This window comes from Syngnathoides biaculeatus, chromosome 4, assembly GCF_019802595.1.
Source record: "Syngnathoides biaculeatus isolate LvHL_M chromosome 4, ASM1980259v1, whole genome shotgun sequence".
Lineage (NCBI taxonomy): Eukaryota > Metazoa > Chordata > Actinopteri > Syngnathiformes > Syngnathidae > Syngnathoides > Syngnathoides biaculeatus.
In genome coordinates, this window is record NC_084643.1 from 18148393 (window position 1) to 18171252 (window position 22860).

Here is a 22860-nt window from a genome sequence, read left to right on the forward strand (position 1 = left end):
TTCATGCCTAGAAAGAGTACCACAGATGCATTATTTGCCTTGAGGATGCTCGTGGAAAAGTACAGAGAAGGTCAGAAGGAGCTACATTGTGTCTTTGTGGATCTAGAGAAAGCCTATGACAGAGTACCAAGAGAGGAACTGTGGTACTGCATGCGTAAGTCTGGTGTGGCAGAGAAGTATGTTAAAATAGTACAGGACATGTATGATGGCAGCAGAACAATGGTGAGGTGTGCCTTAGGTGTGACAGAGGAATTTAAGGTGGAGGTGGGACTGCATCAGGGATCAGCTCTGAGCCCCTTCCTGTTTGCAGTGGTAATGGATAGGCTGACAGATGAGGTTAGACTGGAATCCCCTTGGACCATGATGTTCGCAGATGATATTGTCATATGCAGTGAAAGCAGGGAGCACGCAGAGGAACAATTGGAAAGATGGAGACATGCACTGGAAAGGAGAGGAATGAAGATTAGCCGAAGTAAAACAGAATATATGTGCGTGAATGAGAAAAGTAGAGGGGGAAGAGTGAGGCTACAGGGAGAAGAGATAGCGAGGGTGGACGACTTCAAATACTTGGGGTCAACAATACAGAGCAATGGAGAGTGTGGTCAGGAAGTGAAGAAACGGGTCCAAGCAGGTTGGAACAGCTGGCGAAAGGTGTCTGGTGTGTTATGTGACAGAAGAGTGTCTGCTAGGATGAAGGGCAAAGTTTACAAAACAGTGGTGAGGCCGGCCATGATGTACGGATTAGAGACGGTGGCACTGAAGAAACAACAGGAAGCTGAACTGGAGGTGGCAGAAATGAAGATGTTGAGGTTCTCGCTCGGAGTGACCAGGTTGGATAGGATTAGAAATGAGCTCATTAGAGGGACAGCCAAAGCTGGATGTTTTGGAGACAAGATTCGAGAGAGCAGACTTCGATGGTTTGGACATGTTCAGAGGCGAGAGAGTGAGTATATTGGTAGAAGGATGCTGAGGATGGAGCTCCCAGGCAAAAGGGCGAGAGCAAGACCAAAGAGAAGGTTTATGGATGTGGTGAGGGAAGACATGAGGGCAGTTGGGGTTCGAGAGGAAGATGCAGGAGATAGGCTAAGATGGCAAAAGATGACACGCTGTGGCGACCCCTAACGGGACAAGCCGAAAGGAAAAGAAGAAGATAATCGCACATTTTAAATCTATGATGGTTCGAGCAAGGTCAAATGTTTTTTATGAACTATGCCCTTCTACAACAAGTAGACCGTGATTATATGCAGCTACAGCCAAAAGGAAACTTTTGATGCCTTTTATACGCTCGAGTGTAAATGATGAACTTTCTGAAAATGCAACAGCAAGAGGGAAGCTTCTGATGTCCCCACTCGTATTTCCAAAATGATAAACGGGAGGGAAATGTTAAAATAATCATCCATATGTTCTCATTTTATTCATACTGGACTTGATTACACATCACCACCAAGCTTGTACCTTTGAACTCACTGTCTTGATGTAATCAATCTAACTTGATGTAATCAATCTAACAGATGTAAACAATCAAACAGTCACACACACACTCATCATGTGATTCACTCAATAAAAAGAAGCTGCAAGGTGACACAAGTTGGAGTTGGTTGGAAGCAGGGAGAAGTCCTGTCGCTCCCCTTGCAGCAAGTAAAACTTGAAGCCTTGCTGTTCGCCTTCTTTTAATAGAGAGTCAAGCTTTTTAAACCTGGCAAGTTTATTGCCCTGTCAAAACCCATCGATCCTACATTTTCATCCTGAACTGTTTGCCACCCAATTGCAGGGCACATGGAGACAGACAACAGCCGCAGTCACAATCACACTTAGTGTCATGATCCTGCCGCTCCAGCCCGGGCTGTGCGGGTGCCCGCGCGCTTGCGCCAATTGGGAGGCACACACCTGCGCCTCATGCGAGCTGATTATCCCGTGTATATATATAGGACCCCGATGACGACTGGTGCTCCGCCAGATCGTTGACGTTCATCTCCCGTTCTAGCACTCTCGTATCCCTGATCGTCGACCCCTGTGTACCGACCTTTGCCTGTTCTCCGACCGACCCCGTAAGCCTGACTCCTTTGAGACTTCTGCCTGCCTTGATCGATCTCCCGTGTACCGACTCCTGCCTGCCCGCTCACCTGTTCTCTTCGCTCGACGTCCCAACTACCGCTGCTGCACCTGACTGCCTGCCCAATCCCCAACCATTTAATAATAAACGTTTTTCCCCAAACTACCTTGCATCTTCGGTGTCCTCCTGCATTTGGGTCCTACCTCCGTTCCGATGGGTTGTGACACCTAGGGCAATTTAAAGGGCTACTGTCATGAAATGGATGATTTTTAGTATATCATTAATGAAAAAATGGCTGCCAATATGGGCCCATGCATTTTTTCACCACAAAACATGGTTTTGACAAATACAGCTTTTTGTAACTCCAGCCATGAAGATGCTCTCGAGGGATTTGTTTTCGAGAAGGAGCAGGAAGTGATGTAAAGGATAGAGGTGCCCCCAAGTGGACTCGTTTGTTTCCACTAGTTTCACCTCTGAGAAGGTAGCTCGTTGTTCCTTCGTGTTCGCCAAAATGCCGGCTCGTTGCATTGGTGGGCATTGCTTGAACACTCGGGAGAATGGCTTTACCCTTCGTAAGTTTACAAGAGACCCGGTTCATCGTGAAAAATGGATTGCACGGTCCAAATAACAGGTAGGTGTGTATACGGACCACGTAATTGGTCTCTCATAACGTAACAAAGGATCCCCGGACAAAATTTGTCGATGTGCGCATCGGACGGCGTCGGGCTGCTGCGTCACTTCGCCAGCAAAGGCTGCGCTTTGGGACCTGAAGAACCCAGCCAAGAATGCCTCACTCAGCCGCATGCCCGCTGTAAACCGCCCGGCTCGACGGTGTTGTTCAGATCATACTGCAGCAGCTATGAACAACCCCCTAAAAGCAGCACGGCTCGGCTCCATTATAAGCTACCACGGCGCCGAAAATGAGCCACACTGGCTGAGGTGCCGCGTTCGGTGGTCACGGCTTCTACGAGGGCTGTGCATCAGGCTTTGCGGACGACGGCAGCTCTGAAGAACCCAGCAGAGAATCCCTCACTTAGTCGCGTGCACGCAGTAAAGCGCCCCGGCTCCAATCTGGCGACCACTTGGATGTTGTAGAATGACACTTCTGCAACTTTGAGCATGGATAACCTGCTCTCCACTCATATTTTTCGTATAGACATTGAAGTGAATAATGTTGTATGTATTTTTCATTACAATATCTATTTTAGAATGTTTATAGGGATAAGACTTGGGCTTTAAAGTGTCCAATTAATGTTGCATGGTTTTGGGATGTGGGAGGAAACCGGAGTGCCGGACTGGGAGAACATGTAAACACCACACAGGTGGGGCCGGGATTGAACCCGGATCTTCGGACCTGTGAGGTCAATGCTTTACCAGCTGATCCAAAGTGCCACCCCCGACATTTTCAGTTTTCTATAAAATGCGATGCTATGACTTGACATGGCATGATTTCGACACGCACAGCTTTTTGTAACTCCCGCCAAGAAAATCCTCTCGAAGAATTTGTTTTCGAGAAGAAGCAGGAAGTGATGTACATGGCAGGACTGCAATAAAAGTGGACTCATTTGTTTCTATTAGTTTTACCTCCGGGAAGGTAGCTCGTTGTTCCTTCGTGTTAGCCAAAATGCCGGCTCATTGCATTTCTGGACATTGCTTGTACACTCAGGAGGATGGATTTAACTTTCATAAATTTGCAAGAGACCCGGTTCTTCATAAAGAATGGATTGCATGGGTGCAGAAGAGCTTTGTGGGTTCCAAATGAGAGGTAGGTGTGTATACAGCTACTAATAAAAACAATAGTTGGGGGGGGACGATGGCGTCGGTGTTGTTCATCCATCGGCGTTGTTCATTGCCGCCGCGGAGGTGGATTGGGCGGGTAGGTGGTTTTGCCGCATGCAGGAGGAGAAAGGAGTTCTCCCCCCCCATGGGTCCTCCTGAGTACGCTTCATACTGTCATACATACTTTCGTGAGTCTGTTGTTAGTTAGAAGTGATCCACTTTTCATATAATAAATAATAGTTTTTGGGCAGACCACGTAATCGCTCTTTTATAACGTAACAAAAGATCCGTGTACGTATGACAGGAGTGCTCAATGCGTCGATGTGTGCGTCAGACATTGTCGGGGTCGCTGACGAGTCTGCGTGTCGGGCTCGCGGATGGCTGCAGCTCTGAAGAACACTGCCGACAATGCAACGTCCCGTGCAACGACAAAGCCGTAAAGCGCCATGGCACGGCTGTGTTGTTCATAGCGGCCGGCTGCTGGCTCGTCGCAGCTGGCTGGGGTGGCTCATTTTTGGCGCTGACGTGGCTAATCATGGCGCCGAGCCGGGCCGCTTTACGGCATTTTTCATAGCTGCCGCCGTCCGCAATGAACAACACCGCTGAGACGGGGAGCTTTACGGCGTTGTTCATAGCCGCTGTCCGCAATGAACAACACCGCCGAGCTGGGGTGCATTACGGCGTTGTCGTCGCACGCGGCTGAGTGCGGCATTATCGGCAGCGTTGTTCAGACCACAATGGCTCATCTCTGCCGCGGAAGTGGATCGGATGAGGATGCGGTTTGGCCGTGATCGCATATCATCTCAATATGGCTCGAAACAATACTGTAATATTGCCCCGAGGGCTCAAAACAATAGTGTAGTATTGCCCCAGTAACTGCACTCGGGTGTGTGATGTTCTCTTCTTCGAAAAGAGCTCCCGTGTCCGAAGGGGCATGTTCGTCTCCCATAGTAGGGTGTACCGCGTGTTTTCAATGGCGAATGTCCGGGGTGACGTCACGGACAGGGGATGCAGCCAATATGGCAACCACTTGTCGTCAAATGACACTTCCACAACTTTGCGCATGGATGACGCGCTCTCTGCTCATATTTATTTTTTCGTATAGACATTGATGTGAATAATGCTATATGTATTTTTCATTACAATATCTGTGTTTATAGGGATGAACCTTGACCTTAAAACAGAGCTATCACGAAAAAGAACTTACATCCAGTCCTCCAGCATTTAGAAATCGAGTATTCCACAGACAATTCTATCGGAATTGTTAAATATGAGGATAAAATCTATATTTTGCTTTGTTAAAGAGCAAATATGAATACACAAGAGGGAATAAGACAAACTGCATTTTCTTGTACTGGTACTGGTACCCCCCCCCCCAAAAAAAAAAGTTTTATATATATATATATATATATATATATATATATATATATGCCGGTACATTTTGAGGGCATAAGGAAGTGTTTATTTCGGAGTATAATGGTACTCTAGATTGAAATGTCAAGGTCATTTATCATCATTTATACCATCTCCTTCTCAGGTGGAATTGTGTTTTCCTGTCGGTAAAATGGAGTGATACAGTATTTAGTTTAAAGCAGAGAAAAAGTGTGTGATCATTCTTTATTCAGTATGGAAAGTAATAAAGATTCCTTTGACAAAGGTTTATAACATTGTTTAGATGAGATTTCGCTCATTAGTTTAATAAACGTTCAGTCGCCTCTGCTTCCAATGCCTACGCAATGTGGCTTTTTCTAAAAAGATTAAATGCTAATCATAGGCTACTGAAAAAAAAGTGGAATTCAAATCTAGGACAGGGTAATTTAGTTTTTTTCTTCTTACCTTTTATTCATTAAAAAAAAAACCTAAAAAATCGTCCTCATCAGATGTTTGATCTTAGTCAAACTGATGTTTGAAGATGCAATAAAAAGCGTTAAGAACTTGATCAAAGAGATTTGGTCAGATTGGGATCAAGTTGAAGGCATCAAGCTGAGAGTTAAGGCAAGATGCATGTTTTTTGCAACCAAAGTCAAAAAGGAAGTGAGTGCAGCACAGTTTTCCCCTCTCATTCTCTCTCGAGGATTAAGGGACAGATGTTTTGGTGCGACCCTCCGGCTCAGAAATGCTTACCTGCTGCTCACACATTTTGTAAGTGTAATTCAGCGGATAATTAGTTTATATATTTAGTAATCAGGTCAAGAGTAAATATGATCCACTGTAACAGTGCTTGAAATCTGTTTTTGCTCTAATTATTAGACTATTTACACGCTGGCACAGACTGTTTCTACGGGAGTCATTATTCTGTAAAAAAGGAGGTCCTCTGCTTCCTCTATTATTCAGGGCTCAGTCAGTCACACAGACAGTCATTAAAGTTTCATGGGAAGCAATTTGATGGCTGTGTTATTTGCAAAGTGAGGTGAGTGCATGTGGTGACACTACACCTTTGTTTGTTGTGCTAGGAGCTTGTGTTTTTCCCACGCTGAGAGATGACAGGGTGAACTTCTCCCTGATTGGCCCTGAAGGCGAATCATCTAAGACGAGAGCAATGAGCTTGGATTAAGCTCATGTCATACAAGCAAAATCCCCCAAATAAGAATTTGAAGCAAATTATCTTTGAGATAAGTCCTAGTGAGCATGATCATTTTCATTTTTTTCAATGTTACAACTTTACAATGAAACATGATGATTATTATATGGACTCGTGCCTAGTCCACATCTGAACCTCTGATGTGAAAGTGGGTCATGGCAGATTTGTTCCACAAAATAAATAAGAGGTTATGCAGCGAGAAGAGGGAATTAAAAGGAACTTAATGGGACGAAAGCATGCTACTATTCTGAGCATGCGATTAGAGCAACGGATGAAAATCTCGGACTCCTCGCTGATGTTGTTCAAAGATGAACAATATCAACACCAAAAATTGCTTGCTTTGACTTGTGAATATAAAACAGGCGGGACAGGCAAATATGTGTTTGACACACTTGAACTGTACAGATAGTATGTTATATGATTGTACATCCCAGTGTAAATACCCTGTAATCAGAATCAGCTTTATTCACCAACTGTGTAAAAAGACACATGGGCACTCATGTATTATTTGGAGCTATTTGTGTTGTTATCAGCTGTTATCCATGCAATGAGAAACTGAATTAAGTTGCAAAATATAAACCAGAAAACAAATTACATTTTCCATCCATCCATCCATCCATCCATTTTCTACCGCTTATCGGAGGTCAGGCGGCCGAGGATCGAGGAGTGCATGTGGATTGGCAGCGGGTTGGTTACCACCGCAACGTGTGTGTGTCTTGGTCGTGGGTCAGTCGCCACCAAGTCATGGCCATGCCTCAGCAGCAGTTCGGTTGCCGCCGTGACGTGGACGTGCGTCGGCTGTGGCTTGGACGTCGAGCAGCGTGAGGTAGAAGGGGGCACCCTACTTGGGCCTCCCCTCTGGCCGCCAACCGGAGGACCCAGAAAGGATTGGAGAAAGAGGACTTGGACGCATAGGGCGAAGGGACTCGGGGGCTGGAAGCATGGGGTGGCAAACGAAACTGACTGGGATTGATCACCCGGGGAGAAAAATCATTTATTGTCTGAGTCAAAATCAGGCAGCTGGTAGTATAAATTCAGCTCTTCTTTGTAAAATGTGAGTCTAGGAAAATATGTCTGGGTGAGGGGGTTGTGGTCGAACATAATCAGGACACCCGGGTGGTTACATATGGTGCGGTAAGTGAGGACAGGAGAGGTTTGGTCCTCAGGCTGGGAGCGCTGGGAGGCAAACGAGTGGCATGCCCGACGCCGTGGCCAGCAATTCTGTGTCTTCCCTGCTGTGTCCTGTTCTGGCCAGTTCGTTCTGTCATAAGCCAGCGGCACGGGGACTGACCCAAAAACAGAACTCCCAGGCATAGGCATAATGTTCAGAATGGTTTTATTCCCAAAGACACGTCAATACTAAAAGGCAGTCCAAAACAAGTGGAAGCACAAAAACGCTAGGCTAGTGGCAAGGTCCAGAAACGTAAATGAGGTCCGATGACTATGAGGCCAACTAAGAAACATAAGATTTGGCCAAAGTAAAGAGGCACAGCCTCGCTGTGACAAGGGATCACTCTGCACTAAACTTACACACAGCAACGGAGTATCCCAGGATGCAGTGAAGCATGCGGAACGAACTGGCAAATGCTGATGACACATTTACCACTTAAGTACTTGGTCAATTAGAGTCCCGAATGCAACACAGCTGTGACAGCTGTCAGAGGTGGCCCGTCCGCGGAGCAGTGGCCTGGCCACGCCCCTAACAGGAAGCACCACCCACGGCAGTGGCCAGGCCATGACCATGACAACCTCTAACATCAATGCACTTAAACAAGTGTAGCACACACTACTGAAATGTTGATGGAGGATGAACAAAGACAGTCATAAGGACAGACTAATTTAAATATTAATAAGGTATCACGTTGCAGTTTTAAAAAAAAAGCACAGATCTCTCTTGCTCTGTTTCCACAGGATTCTGCTTTTAGTCCTTTGCCAATGACATCTCTTGTTTTTCCCTGCTGTCTCTATAAATGCATGAAAGAAATGTGGCTAATATTTTGTAATCGTCTCTTCAGGGTCTTTCTGGCTCCACCAGCCTACCTGAGCCAGCTAATTTTTTCACCTTTTCTGGTATCATACCACTCTGTATACTTTTTTCATGCTCTTGTGATGTAACCTGGATGTCTGGGTTTCCGCTTCCACAACTATAATACAATTATCAAGCACTTTATAAATTATCGAGTGATTTACCGTAATGGCGGCGTGACAGTTTAGAGCGTCTGCCTCACAGTTGTCAGGTCCAGTGTTCGAATCCCAGCCCCATCTATATGTGGAGTTTGCATGTTTGCACCGTGCCTGCGTGGGTTTTCTCTGGGTGGTCTGGAGGGATGAATAGATCTACAATAATTTCTTGTGTACAATCTGTACCCATGTATAACATCCAGCCCCCAAATGACCTCAAAATTCTGTAAAACCCTTCTGCCCATGTATATATTTATTTATGTGTATATATTTTTACCTGTGATTTTACTTCAACTCATATGACCAAAACATGAAGTATTATCAGTATATATATTTTTTTCAAATTATTCTGAAGTTAAGCACTTCATTTGAACACATACAGGGGGTACCAAAAGTATTGATACCCCCTTAAATGTTTTACTTTGCTAAATTGCAGCCATTTTCATTTTTTTCCCCTCATTAATTTACACACAGCACCCCATATTGACAGAAAAATGATTTTTTTTTAAAAAATTGGTAGAGAAGAGCCTTAGTGACAGCGGTAAAGAACAACCAAAAATCATTGTTGCTGAGGTCAAGAGATTCGCTCGGGAGATGGTAGAAAGCTCTAGAAAGTCAACCATCACTGGAGCCCTACCTCCACCAGTTGGGGCAGAGTAGCCTCAAGGAAGTCTCTTCTCAGTGCAAGCCGCATGAAAATCTGGTGCTTCTAGCTGCAGGGATAGGAAGACTGGTTGCAATTGAAGGAAAGATGAATGTGGTAACAGACAGAAGTATCCTGGACAAAAACCTTCTTTAGAATGCTCAGGACCTCAGACAGGGCCGAAGGTTCACCTTCCACCAAAACGACGACTCGAAGCCACAGGTGTCAAACTCAAGGCCTGTGGGCCAGATCCAGCCCGCTACATGATTTTTATGTGACCCGCAAAGCCAAATCTGGAGTTTCAATTTGCATGATTCTTATAAAAATCTGTACCAAAATTTCAAATTGTCATATACCATAAATAATAAAGTTGAGATATCGCAAGCATTTTTGTGTTTTGATTTGTGATTCCAAAACTAGCTCATAAATTGATGATGTAATTATGATGATTTGACTGAATACTTTTGTTTCACAGTCATAATGGCCCGGTGAGGGATACTGGAACAACAATGTGGCCCGCAAGAAAAATGAGTTTGACACCCCTGCTCTAAGCACACACTAAAATGATGAGGGAGTGACTTAAAAAAAAATTCTGTGACCGTTCTTCAATGGCCTAGCCAGAGCCATGACTTAAACCCAATTGATCATCTCTGGAGAGACCATAAAATGGCTGTCCACCAAGGTTCACCATCCACCCTGACAGAAGAGGGGACAATCTGCAAGGAGGAAATGCAGAGGATCTTCAAATCCACATCAGAAAAACTATATCTTTACCCCAGCAAAAAACTCATGGCTGTTTTAGCTCAAAAGGATGTTTGCACTAAATGTTGAGCGAAGCAAGAGCAAATTGCCACAAAGTGGCCTTTTTGGGGAAATCAACTTTACATCCGACTGGTCTGAAGCAACACATTCAGAAGACATCACAGCCATTTTCAGAAGGATGTCTGCATTATCTGTGGGACAGTCATTCCCATTTCAATATTTAAGGAAATCAAGGAATGAAACCAAACATCTCAAGCAGTTTTTTGTGGGTTGGAGAACAAGTTGCCACAATTTGTTCAGCCGCTTGACTCTATATAAAGGCATTGATACACAAACCTGAATGGGTAATAAAATTACAGTAAACAGTTTGAGTTATGTGATGATATTAAATGTATTGAAGAAAAATATATCCGTACTATAGCTACTTTATAGAAATAGCCTTTTTTTAACTAACGTCTTTATTGCAACTGACTCGATCACAAATATACTTTCTTTTGCTCTTCTTTTGCAAGTGGAACCAGAGGAACCCTCTGATAGTGACTTTGAAAGTCCTTTGTGTTGGGGAAGGTTAGGTAGGTCTGAGAGAATTGTCTCGCAACAGGTCTTTGTCACAATCAACTGTCATTTTCTCATGGCAATGACTTTACCATTTATCCATCCATCCATCCATCCATCCATCCATCCATCCATCCATCCATCCATCATCCATCCATCCATTTTCTTCGCCGCTTATCCTCACGAGGGTTGCCGGGAGTGCTGGGGCCTATCCCAGCTGTCCATGGGCAGAAGCCAAGATACACCCTGAATAGGTTGCCAGCTAATCGCAGGGCACATGGAGACAAACAGCCGCACCCACAATCACACCTACGGCAGTTTAGAATGTCCAATTAATGTTGCATGTTTTTGGAATGTGGGAGGAAAGTGGAGTGCCTGGAGGGAACCAACGCAGGCACGGGGAGAACATGCAAACTCCATACAGGTGGGGCGGGGATTGAACCTTGGTCCTCAGAACTGTGAGGCCACCGCTGTACAGCTGATTCACCGTGCCGGCCTACAAACATATTTATCAGTATTTGAAAATGTGTCTTCTTTCCAGGCAGGTGATTGAACCCCGTACCTCAGAACTGGGAAGCCAACGCTTCACCAGCTGAACCACCGTGCCGCCACTTTAACATTTAGTTATTTATTATTTCTAATATATAAATAAATAAATATAAGTGGACAATTAGACATATTACTTTGTCTCCAATTACTGCAAAAAGTTGTTTCATTCATTTCATTCATACGGTGTCACCTTCCACAAGTGAAAGTGAGCTCATCAGTAATGGGAGTGAAAAGAAAATCTGATTGTATAATCATCCATAATCATGATTTAATGGCATAAGTAGCTTTAGTAGCCAGCCCTGTGTGTGTGTGTGTGTGTTTCTTCAGCCAAGAAGGTCCGCATCCAGCCAGCCGGCTCGGCCCTTGTCGGCCGGGGTGGCTCATTTTCGCCGCCAAGGTGGCTTATCACGGCGCCGAGCTGGGCTGCTTTACGTCGTTGTCAAAGCGCGTGGCTGAGTGCACCATTACCGGCAGCATTGTTCATAGCCGCCCCCGTCCGCGAGCCTGACACAGCAGCCTTCGCTGGCGAGCCGTCCGACACGCATTTCATACGTACGCAGATCTTTTGTTACATTATGAGAGACGGATTAAGTGGTTTATCAGTGTTTGAAAATACAGGCAGGTGTACATTTTCACATTTTTAGCCAGTACGAGCAAAAGTATTGTTGTTGAAATGATCATGTAACTCCATCAACATTCATGAAGTGTGCAAATATCAACACTCCTGAGTACCCAATAGACTGATGTAACGTGAACCGGACTGGAGTCTGACTGATAAATCAGTGGGCTGAATAATTGTACCAATTATAGCGTATCAACGATAAATCATCATGTAAAACAGATGTATTCACTTTTTTTGGCACAGGGATTCTGCTGCTCTCCATGTGTGCCTGTGGCTGGGTATCAAGAGTAGTACTAAAGTTTCGTACAAAATGGCAACCAGACAGAATTTAAGCAGGAAATTGTTTAAACAAAACACACTTAAAACATGGGATCAAGATTAAATTCAATTTAGCTGAAATAGGATTAACATCGTAATAGAAGTAAAAGTAACATCATTACATTCCACTTTGACCTCCTCTTATTTTGCTGTGCGGTGGTGCAGTGCTTTCACTATCGAGAGAAATTGAGGCCAGTTGTCAGGAGACAAAGAGCAGCCATCACGTGAATGAAATTCAGGGCCAGACTGAGCAAATGGGGCAATTGTTTCCTTTGAATTTTTGATATTTTTGATATTTATTAGCTTTCATAGAAGTACAGTTAAGTAGATGTCAATGTGTTTTTATATTGAACCTCTTTACTGTATTGTATGTCTGTCTGTTAGTCTGTCTGTCTATAGCGATTCAAATGGTTTAGAGTTGACAAAAAAAAAAATCCTGCTCAATGTCTCAGCCCTGTTTATCTGGTGGAAGATGAGGCTATCTATCTATCTATCTATCTATCTATCTATCTATCTATCTATCTATCTATCTATCTATCTATCTATATCTATCTATCTATCTATCTATCTATCTATCTATCTATCTATCTATCTATCTATCTATCATCTATCTATCTATCTATCTATCTATCTATCTATCTATCTATCTATCTATGGTAAGCATGCAAATAACATTGAACACTTAAATCACTCACTGAAGATGATAATTTAGTAAATGCACAGATATCAGAAAATCTAGTAATCTTTGACATTTCCTTTTTTCAAATATATAGATCTGAAATGCTGAGCAAAGAAATTGCAAGGCTTCTACAAGTCGAACAGTGAGTGTGTTATGACATTGGGAACAAAACAGACGTACAAAAGTCTAGCCAGTATTTTGATCACAGCTTTGCATCAGTTTGAGACTCAGTTTTGCAGAACAGTGTGACACATTTGCAAGTGATGACCATGGTACTGCAAACATTGGAGCCCCCAGACAGATAATTTTTGGGCTTACTGATGAAGGCTTTACATGTATTCCAGGATAGTGGAACCTTTGAAGGTAACTGTAGTTTGCACTGTAAATTGTAACTTAAGTGGAGAAATGAATTAATGGCCAAGTCAAGTTCACGTGACACCTGTTGATATCAGTGACCTTGTTTTAAGGGAGATAACAATAAGGTAACGTACAATATTGTGATCTGAATACTGTGATAGTGATCCTTTGCTTTTTTTAAATATCCTTTTGGTGGAAAACACGATCAACATAAGTTAGGGAAAATATTAGCAAATAAATAAACCACACTTCAAACATGTGTTGTCACAGGTATAAGTATTGAACTAGTCACATTGAGTGATTGGAGCAGAGGTTTTACAGCCGGATGCCCTTCCTGACACCAACCAGATAGGATCCAGACAGGCATGGAGAGAGGATACAAACTCCACATAGGCCAGGCTGGGATTTGAACCCCAGCCATCAGAACTCTGATTTCACTGGTCTAACCCTCTAACCAGTTGTGCCACTGTGCCCACAAGGTGTAATAATTTGAGAAGATATTTTAAAGATTGGCGTCTCAGATGGAGATCATTGGCCTCACAGTTCTGAGGTCCTGGGTTCAATCCCAGACCTGCCTGTGTGGCGTTTGGATGTTCTCCTTGTGTCTGTGTGGGTTTTCTCCGGACACCTTGGTTTCCTTTCACATCCCAAAAACATCCAACATTAATTGGGCACTTTAAATTGCCCCTAGGTGTGATTGTGAGTGCGACTGTTTGTCTCTATGTGCCCTGCGATTGGCTGGCAACCAGTTCAGGGTGTACCCCATCTCCTACCCATTCACAGATGGGATAGGCTCCAGCACGCCCGTGACCCTCATGAGGATAAGGGGCTAAGAAAATGGATGGATGGATTTTAAAGATTTTATCTGTAGTATTTAGGTTCAACATGAAACAATGCAAGATGATTTAGAGAAAGCAGTAAGTGGTACTGTGGCTCATGATGATATCAAGATGAGGGATGTCCACTTGTAATTAGAGTGGCCAACAGAGATGTTTTTGTGAAAATGTATTACTTTACCACACGGTTGTGAAACGACAGAGTTCTCTGGATAAACTCATTGATGGCATGCGTGCGTGGGTTTTCTCCCGGCACTCCGATTTCCTCCCACATCTTTTAAAACATGCGTTAATTGGACACTCTAAATTGCCCCTAGGTGTGATTACGAGTGTGGCTGTTATCTTTGTCCATGTGGCCTGCGATTGGCTGGCATCAAGTTCAGTATGTGCCCTGCCTCCCGCCCGCTGGTAGCTGGGACAAGATCCAGTACTCCCGCAATCCTTGTGAGGATACGCGACTCAGAAAATGGATGGGTGGATGAGTTTCCCTCCAGATTTTATCATTCCTGAGACCCTAAGCTTGCATGGGCTTCTTAATATGCCAGGAGAGGACAAAGGTCGAGCCGATGATATTGTAGAAATAATTGTGATCATAATTATCATACATCTGCTTCCAATAAAGAAATGCTTTGCTCTGCTGTAGATAACGTGGGAACCTCCTAGCAGGATGTAGCAAGAACAAAAACATCTAATCATCAGACCTGTTAGAACTGCTGCCTGTTAAAGAAATGATGACCACACAAATATTCAGCAATCTTCCACACATGCACACGTACATGAACAAACATGTACACCTTGTTTCAAACTGTTTTGCTCGTCGTCTCCTTTTTGTAACATCCATGTAAATAAGGGGTGTCTTAAAACTAAATAAATAGAGGTGCTGAGGAGAAGATAATCAGAGAGTGCAGTGGTGAATTGTACGAGACAGTTCCTCTCCTCTCTCCTCGCGAGACTTGAACTGCTGTCTTTGCTTCCTTTTTTGTCCTGTTTAATGAATGTCTGATTGGTGAACCTGACAGTGTTGTCAAAACAAGGTGCTCCGTACTCGAGAGCAACAAAAGACCTTTGAGGAGTTGATGGTGACTAAATTTGAAAGTGTTACAGTATTCCTATTCAATATATTACACATTTGGGAAATTAACCAGTTTTATACATAATAATTAATGAAGCTTCGACCCTCTAATCTTCATGGACCACAAATGAGTATAGTTTATTTGATTGCAAGAAGAAAATTAATTTTTCACCAAAATACTGTACCGTTATAGTATATGGTACAGTGAAGAAAATAAGTATTAGAACACCCTGCTATATTGCAAATTCTCCCACTTAGAAATCATGGAGGGGTCTGAAATTTTCATCGTAGGTGCATGTCCAATATGGGAGAGATAATCTAAAACGAAAAATCCGGAAATCACAATGTATGATTTTTTTAATAATTTATTTGTGTGATACAGGCTTATGTGCATACTACTCCGAGATCCCCCGAGATCGCCCGATCTCGTCAGATCTCAGAAGCTAAGCAGGTTTGGGCATGGTTAGTACTAGGATGGGAGACTGCCTGGGAATACCAGGTCCTGTTAGCTTCTCTCCCTGGCTAAATGCAGAGGGGTTGCATCAGGAAGGGCTTCTTCTTCTTCTTCTTTTTCTTTCGGTTTGTCTCGTTAGGGGTCGCCATTGTGTGTCATCTTTTTCCATCTCAGCCTATCTCGTGCATCCTCCTCTCTAACATCCACTGTCCTCATGCCCTCCCTCACAACATCCATTAACCTTTTCTTTTGTCTTCCTCTTGCTCTTTGACCTGGTAGCTCCATCCTTAGCACCCTTCTACCAACATACTCATTCTCTCGCCTCTGAACATGTCCAAACCTTCGAAGTCAGCTCTCTCTCACCTTGTCTCCAAAACATCCAACTTTGGCTGTCCCTCTAATGAGCTCATTTCTAATCCTATCCAACCTGTTCACACCAAGTGAGAACCTCAGCATCTTCATTTCTGCTACTTCAAGTTCTGCTTCCTGTTGTTTCTTCAGGGCCATTGTCTCTAATCCGTGCATCATGGCCGGCCTCACCACTATTTTATAAACTTTTTCCATCATCCTGTCAGATACACTTCTGTCACATGGAACACTAGACACCTTCCGCCAACTGTTCCACCCCGCTTGGACCCGTTTCTTCACTTCCTTACCACACTCTCCATTGCTCTGTATTGTTGAGTATTTGAAGTCATCCACCCTCACTATCTCTTCCCCAGGAGCTTCACTCTTCCTCCTCTGTCCCTCTCATTCATGCACATACATCCCGTTTTACTTCGACTAATCTTCATTCCTCTCCTTTCCAGTGTGTACCTCCATCTTTCTAACTGTTCCTCCGCCTGTTCCCTGCTTTCACTGCGGATCACAATATCATCTGCAAACATCATGGTCCAAGGGGAATACAGTCTCCCATTTTCTTCATTCATTCACTTCTCAAAGTACTCTTTCCATCTACTTAGCACACTACTGGGACCAGTCAGCACATTTCCATATCTATCCTTAATCACCCTTACCTGCTGCTCAGCCTTTGCATCTCTATCCCTCTGTCTGGCCAACCTGTAGAGATCCTTTTCTCCTTCTTTTGTGTCCAACCTGGTGTACATGTCTTCACATGCCTCTTGTTTAGCCTTTGCCACCTCTACCTTTTCCCTACGTCGCATCTCGATGTACTCCTTTCACCTCTCCTCAGTCCTCTCAGTGTCCCACTTCTTCTTCGCTAATCTCTTTCCTTGTCTGACTCCCTGTATGTCTCCTTCTCCCCTTTCCTACCAGAAGACACACCAAGTACTCTCCTGCCTGTCTCTCTGATTACCTTGGCTGTCGTTGTCCAGTCTTCTGGGAGCTTCTGCTGTCCATCAAGAGCCTGTCTCACCTCTTTCCGAAAGGCCGCACAACATTCTTCCTTTCTCAGCTTCCACCACATGGTTCTCTGCTCTACCTTTGTCTTCTTAATCTTCTTACCCACCACCAGAGTCATCCTACACACCACCATCCTATGCTGTCAAGCTACACTCTCCCCTACCACTACTTTACAGTCAGTAACCTCCTTCAGATTACATCGTCTGCACAAAATATAATCCACCTGTGTGCTTCTACCTCCGCTCTTGTAGGTCACAATATGTTCCTTCGTCATCTGGAAATAAGTGTTCACTACAGCCATCTCCATCTTTTTTGCAAAGTCCACCACCATCTGTCCCTCAAAGTTCCTTTCCTGGATGCCGTACTTATCCCTCACTTCTTCATCGCCCCTGTTTCCCTCACCAATATGTCCATTACGATCTGTACCAATCACAACTCTCTCTCTGTCTGGGATGCTCAGAACTACTTCATCTAGTTCCTTCCAGAATTTCTTTCTACGCTAGGTCACATCCTACCTGTGGGGCATAGCCGCTAACCACATTATACATAACACCCTCAATTTCAAATTCTCGTCTCATCACTCGATCTGATACTCTTTTCACCTCCAAGACATTCTTAGCCAGCTCTTCCTTTAAAATAACTCGTACTGCATTTCTCTTCCCATCCACTCCGTGGTAGAATAATTTAAACCCTGCTCCTAAACTTCTAGCCTTATTACCTTTCCACCTGCTCTCTTTGATGCACAATATATCAACCTTTCTCCTAATCACCATGTCAACCAACTCCTGAGCTTTTCCTGTCATAGTTCCAACATTAAAAGTCCCTACACTCAGTTATAGGATTTGTGCATTCCGCTTTTTCTTTTGACAATGAATCCGGTTTCTTCCTCTTCTTTGTCTTCGACCCACAGTAGCTGAATTTCCACCGACACCCTGCAGGTTAGCAATGCTGGGGGCAGGCGTTGTTGCCACGACCGATCCGGTATTCTTTAGATGAACGCTCATATTTCTTTGGCACAGTTTTTACGCCGAATGCCCTTCCTGACGCAACCCTCTGGATTTATCCGGGCTTGAGACCGGCCTACAGATTGCACTGGTTTGTGCCCCCATAGGGCTGCATTTTTTTCTGAGACACATGTACAGAATGTATAACAGTACACTCTACAATCCGGAACAAAAATCTGCACCTTGTATCTGTCCTGTGGTGAAGTAAAAACATTGTATTTTTTAATTGAGTTTTTTAAAAATTGAAGTCATGTCATGAAAAAACAAAAAAAGGTTCCATAACTGTTTCTTGCCTAAGAAAAATAATAAAAACATTTGTTTCACAGTGTATTTTCTATACTTAAAACTACAATGTGGGAAATGGTAACCAACTGTCCATGTAAGGCAGAGAGCAAATGTCCAAAAGCTTTTACAAATCATGTTCTATCATTCAACAGTCATCTATCACTTCCTTCCCCCACCTCAACCAAGTGGTGGCAGTTAGAAGAAGACTTGCAATCAGTTTCATGGTGTCAGATGATATAAACCAGGTTTCCTGTGTCTTCGGAAAACAATCAGGCTGGTTGAGGTTCAGTAGGCAATGCAACAGTTGATCATTTATTGGTTTGCCGTGACAACTGGGACATCACTGTATCTGCTACATATTTAACATTATGACACATATTGATGTAAGATTTATATTTAGATGTATATTTTACATTTATATTCATGATTTAGCTGCAACAGTTAGGCAGCATGGTGGACGTCTAGTTAGAGCGTTGGCCTGATGGTTCTGAGGACCGGGGTTCAAATCCTGTCCCAGCCAATGTGGACTTTACATGTTCTACCAGTCCCTGCGTGGGTTTACTCCGGACATTCCGATTTCCTCCCGCATCCCAAAAACATGCATTAATTGAAAACTCTGAATTGCCCTTTGGTGTGACTGTGAGCACGACTGTTGTCTGTCTCCATGTGCCCTGCAATTGGCTGGCAACCAGTTTAGGGTGTACCCCTTCTGCTGCCTTTTGACAGCTGGGATAGGTTCTCACACTCCCATGACACTTGTGAGGATAAGTGGTTCAGAAATGGATGGATGGGTGCATAGTTAATATCTTTTATTAACTTAATTTAGTAGGTTAAGGTTTTACAATAAACTTGACAAATATCATTCTAAATTTCAGAAAACTGATCCAAACAGGCAGAACAATGGAGAAACTGTTGAGAGTGATGCCCTTGCACTTCTGAGGACTGGTGTTCAAATCCTGCTCCCGCCTGTGTGGAGTTTCCATATTCTCCCCATGCCTGCATGGGTTTTCACAGGGCAATCTGGTTTCCACCAACATCCCCACAACATGCATTCATTGGAGACTAAATTGCCCCAAGGTGTGATTTTGAGTGCAAATGATGTCTGTCTCTATGTGACCTGCGATTGTCTGGCAACCAGTACCCAGTGTACCCCGCCTCCTGCCTGATGATAGCTGAGATAGGCTCCAGCAGTCGCACGACCCTTGTGATCATATGCAGCCCAGAAACCGGGTGAATGGATGATCCAACCATTCACACCAGTTTGTTAAAACAGTGTTTGGAGCTGAATGTGACAAAATGTTGCTATTTTCAGACCGAGTCGCTTTACAAACAGCACCCCATATGTTCAGTCTTGACCTATTGCAGTGATGCTGTCGTCTTCCTACATAGCAACATGCAGACAGAGCATACACCTGCAGTAGAGTTAGGAGCGTGTTAGTCATGTTTCCAATGAAGAGTCATAAGGTCTTTCCATGCCGAGCATAGAAAATTGTTGTATTCTACAGGGGATTTTTTTCTATCCATCTATCCATCCATCCATCAATTTTCTGACCCGCTTATCCTCAAAAGGGTCGCGAGAGTGCTGGACTCTATCCCAGCTCTCATCGGGCAGGAGGCAGGGGACACACCGAACTGGTTGCCAGCCAATCACAGGGCACATAGAGTCAAACAACCGCACTCGCAATCTCACCTAGGGGCAATTTAGAGTGTCCAATTAATGCATGTTTTTGGGATGTGGGAGGAAACCAGAGTGCCCGGAGAAAACCCACACAGGCACGAGCAGTATATGTTAAGTCCACACAGGCAGGGCTGGGATTTGAACCCCGGTTCACAGAACTGTGAGGCCAACGTTCTAATCAGCTTCTCCACCGTGTTGCAATTTGAACTCATGACCCTTCGGTCACTGGACAATCAGCTCTACCTATTGAGCCACAACTACTTACGGGAAGTCATCCTCTCAAAACTGCTTTGTTTCATCTGGCACCAGGTGTGTAGAATCTCTGCAGGGTACTATGAAATCTTGAGATTTTCAAGGTATTCTTGGGAGAAATGTGCTGCCCAGTTACAGAAAGCTTGGTCTCAGAGGGACACAGACAAAAGACTTCAAGTCTACTAAATACATGTAGACTTAGTTAGGCCAACTCCCGTGCTCGCTGAAGAACTCTGCTGAGGGGGAACAACAAAGATAATGACTCAAAACACACACCTAGAAACACACAAGAATGGAAGTTTTTACAAAAATTCTGTTGAAGAGCAGTTAAAAAGTAATGTATATTTTTTTTATGAATTATCCTTAAATTTGTATTACTTTTGTCTGATTGAAGTTATTTCTGACCGTTTTTCTTTCATTAACAGTTGTACCAGAAATTTTATACACGTGTGTGCATAATGCATACAAACAAGTTCCTACTTTTAAGGATTTGCATTTCATTATTTTATTGGGCATTGTAGGTGAAAGTTTCTTGCTCTGGGACATAATGACAACATGTACTCAGGAGGGAATACGGACCAAAGACCCTTCATTCAAAACATCCAAGATTTCCTGTGGATGCATTCATCAAAATGAAGAAAGGTATTCCAAATATAAGTGTGCAGAGTCAGCTGGGATAGGCTCCAGCACACACGCGACCCTTGTGAGGAGAAGCAGAATGGAAAATGAATGAACGCATGAATGCAGAGGTGCATGAGCGAACGAATGAATGAATGGGTGAAATAATGAATTATCAAAAGTATCCAACAACAGGCTCAAGCAGCCAGTGATCATCAGCTATGTGTGGAAGATGAACAGTGAACAGCAGTGAGCAGAAATAACCAGCAGGGGACACTTCAGCGCCAAAAAAGGTGCACGAGCGGGCTCCGCGGGGACCTCCGCCGACATAATTCCTGTTGCTACTCAACTGCTTCATTCTTGATGACACACTCATCGGCTCTTATCTACGCCAGCTGCGTCTTGATACTGGATGCGGATCCGTTCATGCCATTAGTCGGTCTCGGACCATACTTTATTCCAGTCCATTTCCTCTCACGCGCTCAGTCATCAATCGATTTTGTCCCACCCAATTAAGCCAGATTCAACAATTGCCCGCCGGATGTCGAGCCACATTTTCCTCGGAGCGTTTGGAGCTTTATCGCGCCAAGGGCTCTGGAAGGTGGCCGTTACAAGTGGGCAACAGCCAGATTTGTAGATTTTGCAGTAAAGCAGCAGAGTCCAGATTCACTTGTTCTTCGGGAGCCGCTGCTCTCTGACAGGTGTGTCGATCCAAGCAAAAGTGCGACTTCTCTCCCCACTACAAAACAATCGTTCTGGGTACGTGCTCCACTGTTTGGCCGGCTTCGTGGAACATGTGGAGCTAGGACGGATGCAACACAAAGCTGGAACATGAGGAGGAGCCGACACCGCGCAAGTATGGGTACGTGCGCTGTTCGTTCACTGACTTGTCATCTTTTTATTTTTTATCAGCGAGTGATGCCGGGGTCTTCTTTGCTTTGCATCCCGGAGGCTTCTGAAAGATAACTGAAGATGGGGGGGATCCTGAGGGTTGCCCCTCATCAGCCTTTTGACAGATTACCTGATGTATTTGATCACCAATCGTTTTCATTGCTCGAGAAAACCGATTTGTTCTGCACAAGTAAACCAATCCACCAGGCGTTAACAGAAACTCACAAACACTTTCATGTGAAATATATTAATACTTTTTCCCAGACACAAAATTATCCAAATCAGGTGTCATAAATATCCCTTTGAAACAAACATTCATAAATTTTAGACATTTGTATAGAAAGGTTGCTGCGACTGATAGGTTACTGTGTTGTATCAACCATTACACAGACTGAATATTGTCTGTTTGACCTGTGCAGTGTGTGTGCGGGTGTGTGTGTTCGAGAGAGCATAAAAAATATATATATAAAAAAAATTATATATATATATATGTATATATATATATATATACATATATATATATATATACATACTGTATGTATACAGCTATATAGCTCTCTCTCTCTCTTTCTCTCTCTAGAGAGAGAGAGAATGTGTGTGTGCATGAGAGAGGGGAGAGAGAGAGAGAGAGAGAGAGAGAGAGAGAGAGAGAGAGAGAGAGAGAGAGAGAAAGAGAGAGTACGTGCATGAGTGTATAAAATCCTTGTCAAGGGCAGCATTGCGTCTAAGTGCTTTTTTATTGTAGTGTGAACATTTTACATATGCACCTTATACTATCGGCCGGCAATGTGAATACATAGAGCACCAATCTGAATATTGAGGTTAAGATAAAAAAAAAACAACAATCATGAATTTGTTTTTCCAAAATTGTAACTTCAGTGCAACTTATTTTCATGCAACATTAATTTGAAAACGTTCATTTTTATTGCAACATTCATTTGAACATTCATTTTAGTGCAAGCATATCTTGATCACTCTGAAGTTGACAGTAAATATTTAGGATAACGGAATCCGGGTGAAGATGTTTTAAATGTCGGCCTACACTGACTAACTGAATGATAAAATAAAATGCGTAGTAGAACAAAGAGTAGAACAATTTCTTCAATGACTAAAAAAAGACCTCAAAACATTTTCCCGGAACAATTAGTACACTTTTTTCAGCTTGTCTTCTGACACTCAGAGAGCTGTTTATTTATAACTGTATACAACCACTTGCGTGTGTGTTTGTGTGTAAAATTAGGTAAATAGTTGGTAGCAGCAGAAAGTAAGGCAGATCAGGTAGCCTATTGTCTATACAATAAACAAAGTTGAGTAATTGCAAATGCATAC

General features: G+C 43.6%; 1 protein-coding gene across 2 annotated transcripts in view; it reads left to right on the top strand.

Annotated features, from left to right (window-relative positions):
* The first annotated feature begins 21054 nt into the window (after positions 1-21054).
* The window catches only part of LOC133500002 (leucine-rich repeat transmembrane neuronal protein 4), a 78105-nt gene continuing 76299 nt past the window's right edge, over positions 21055-22860 (top strand). For both annotated transcript variants that reach the window (XM_061818535.1, XM_061818536.1), the window contains exon 1: positions 21055-21502. In XM_061818535.1, coding sequence (XP_061674519.1) covers positions 21472-21502 — 31 coding nt within the window. In that variant the 5' untranslated portion in view covers positions 21055-21471. The remainder of the gene's footprint in view (positions 21503-22860) is intronic.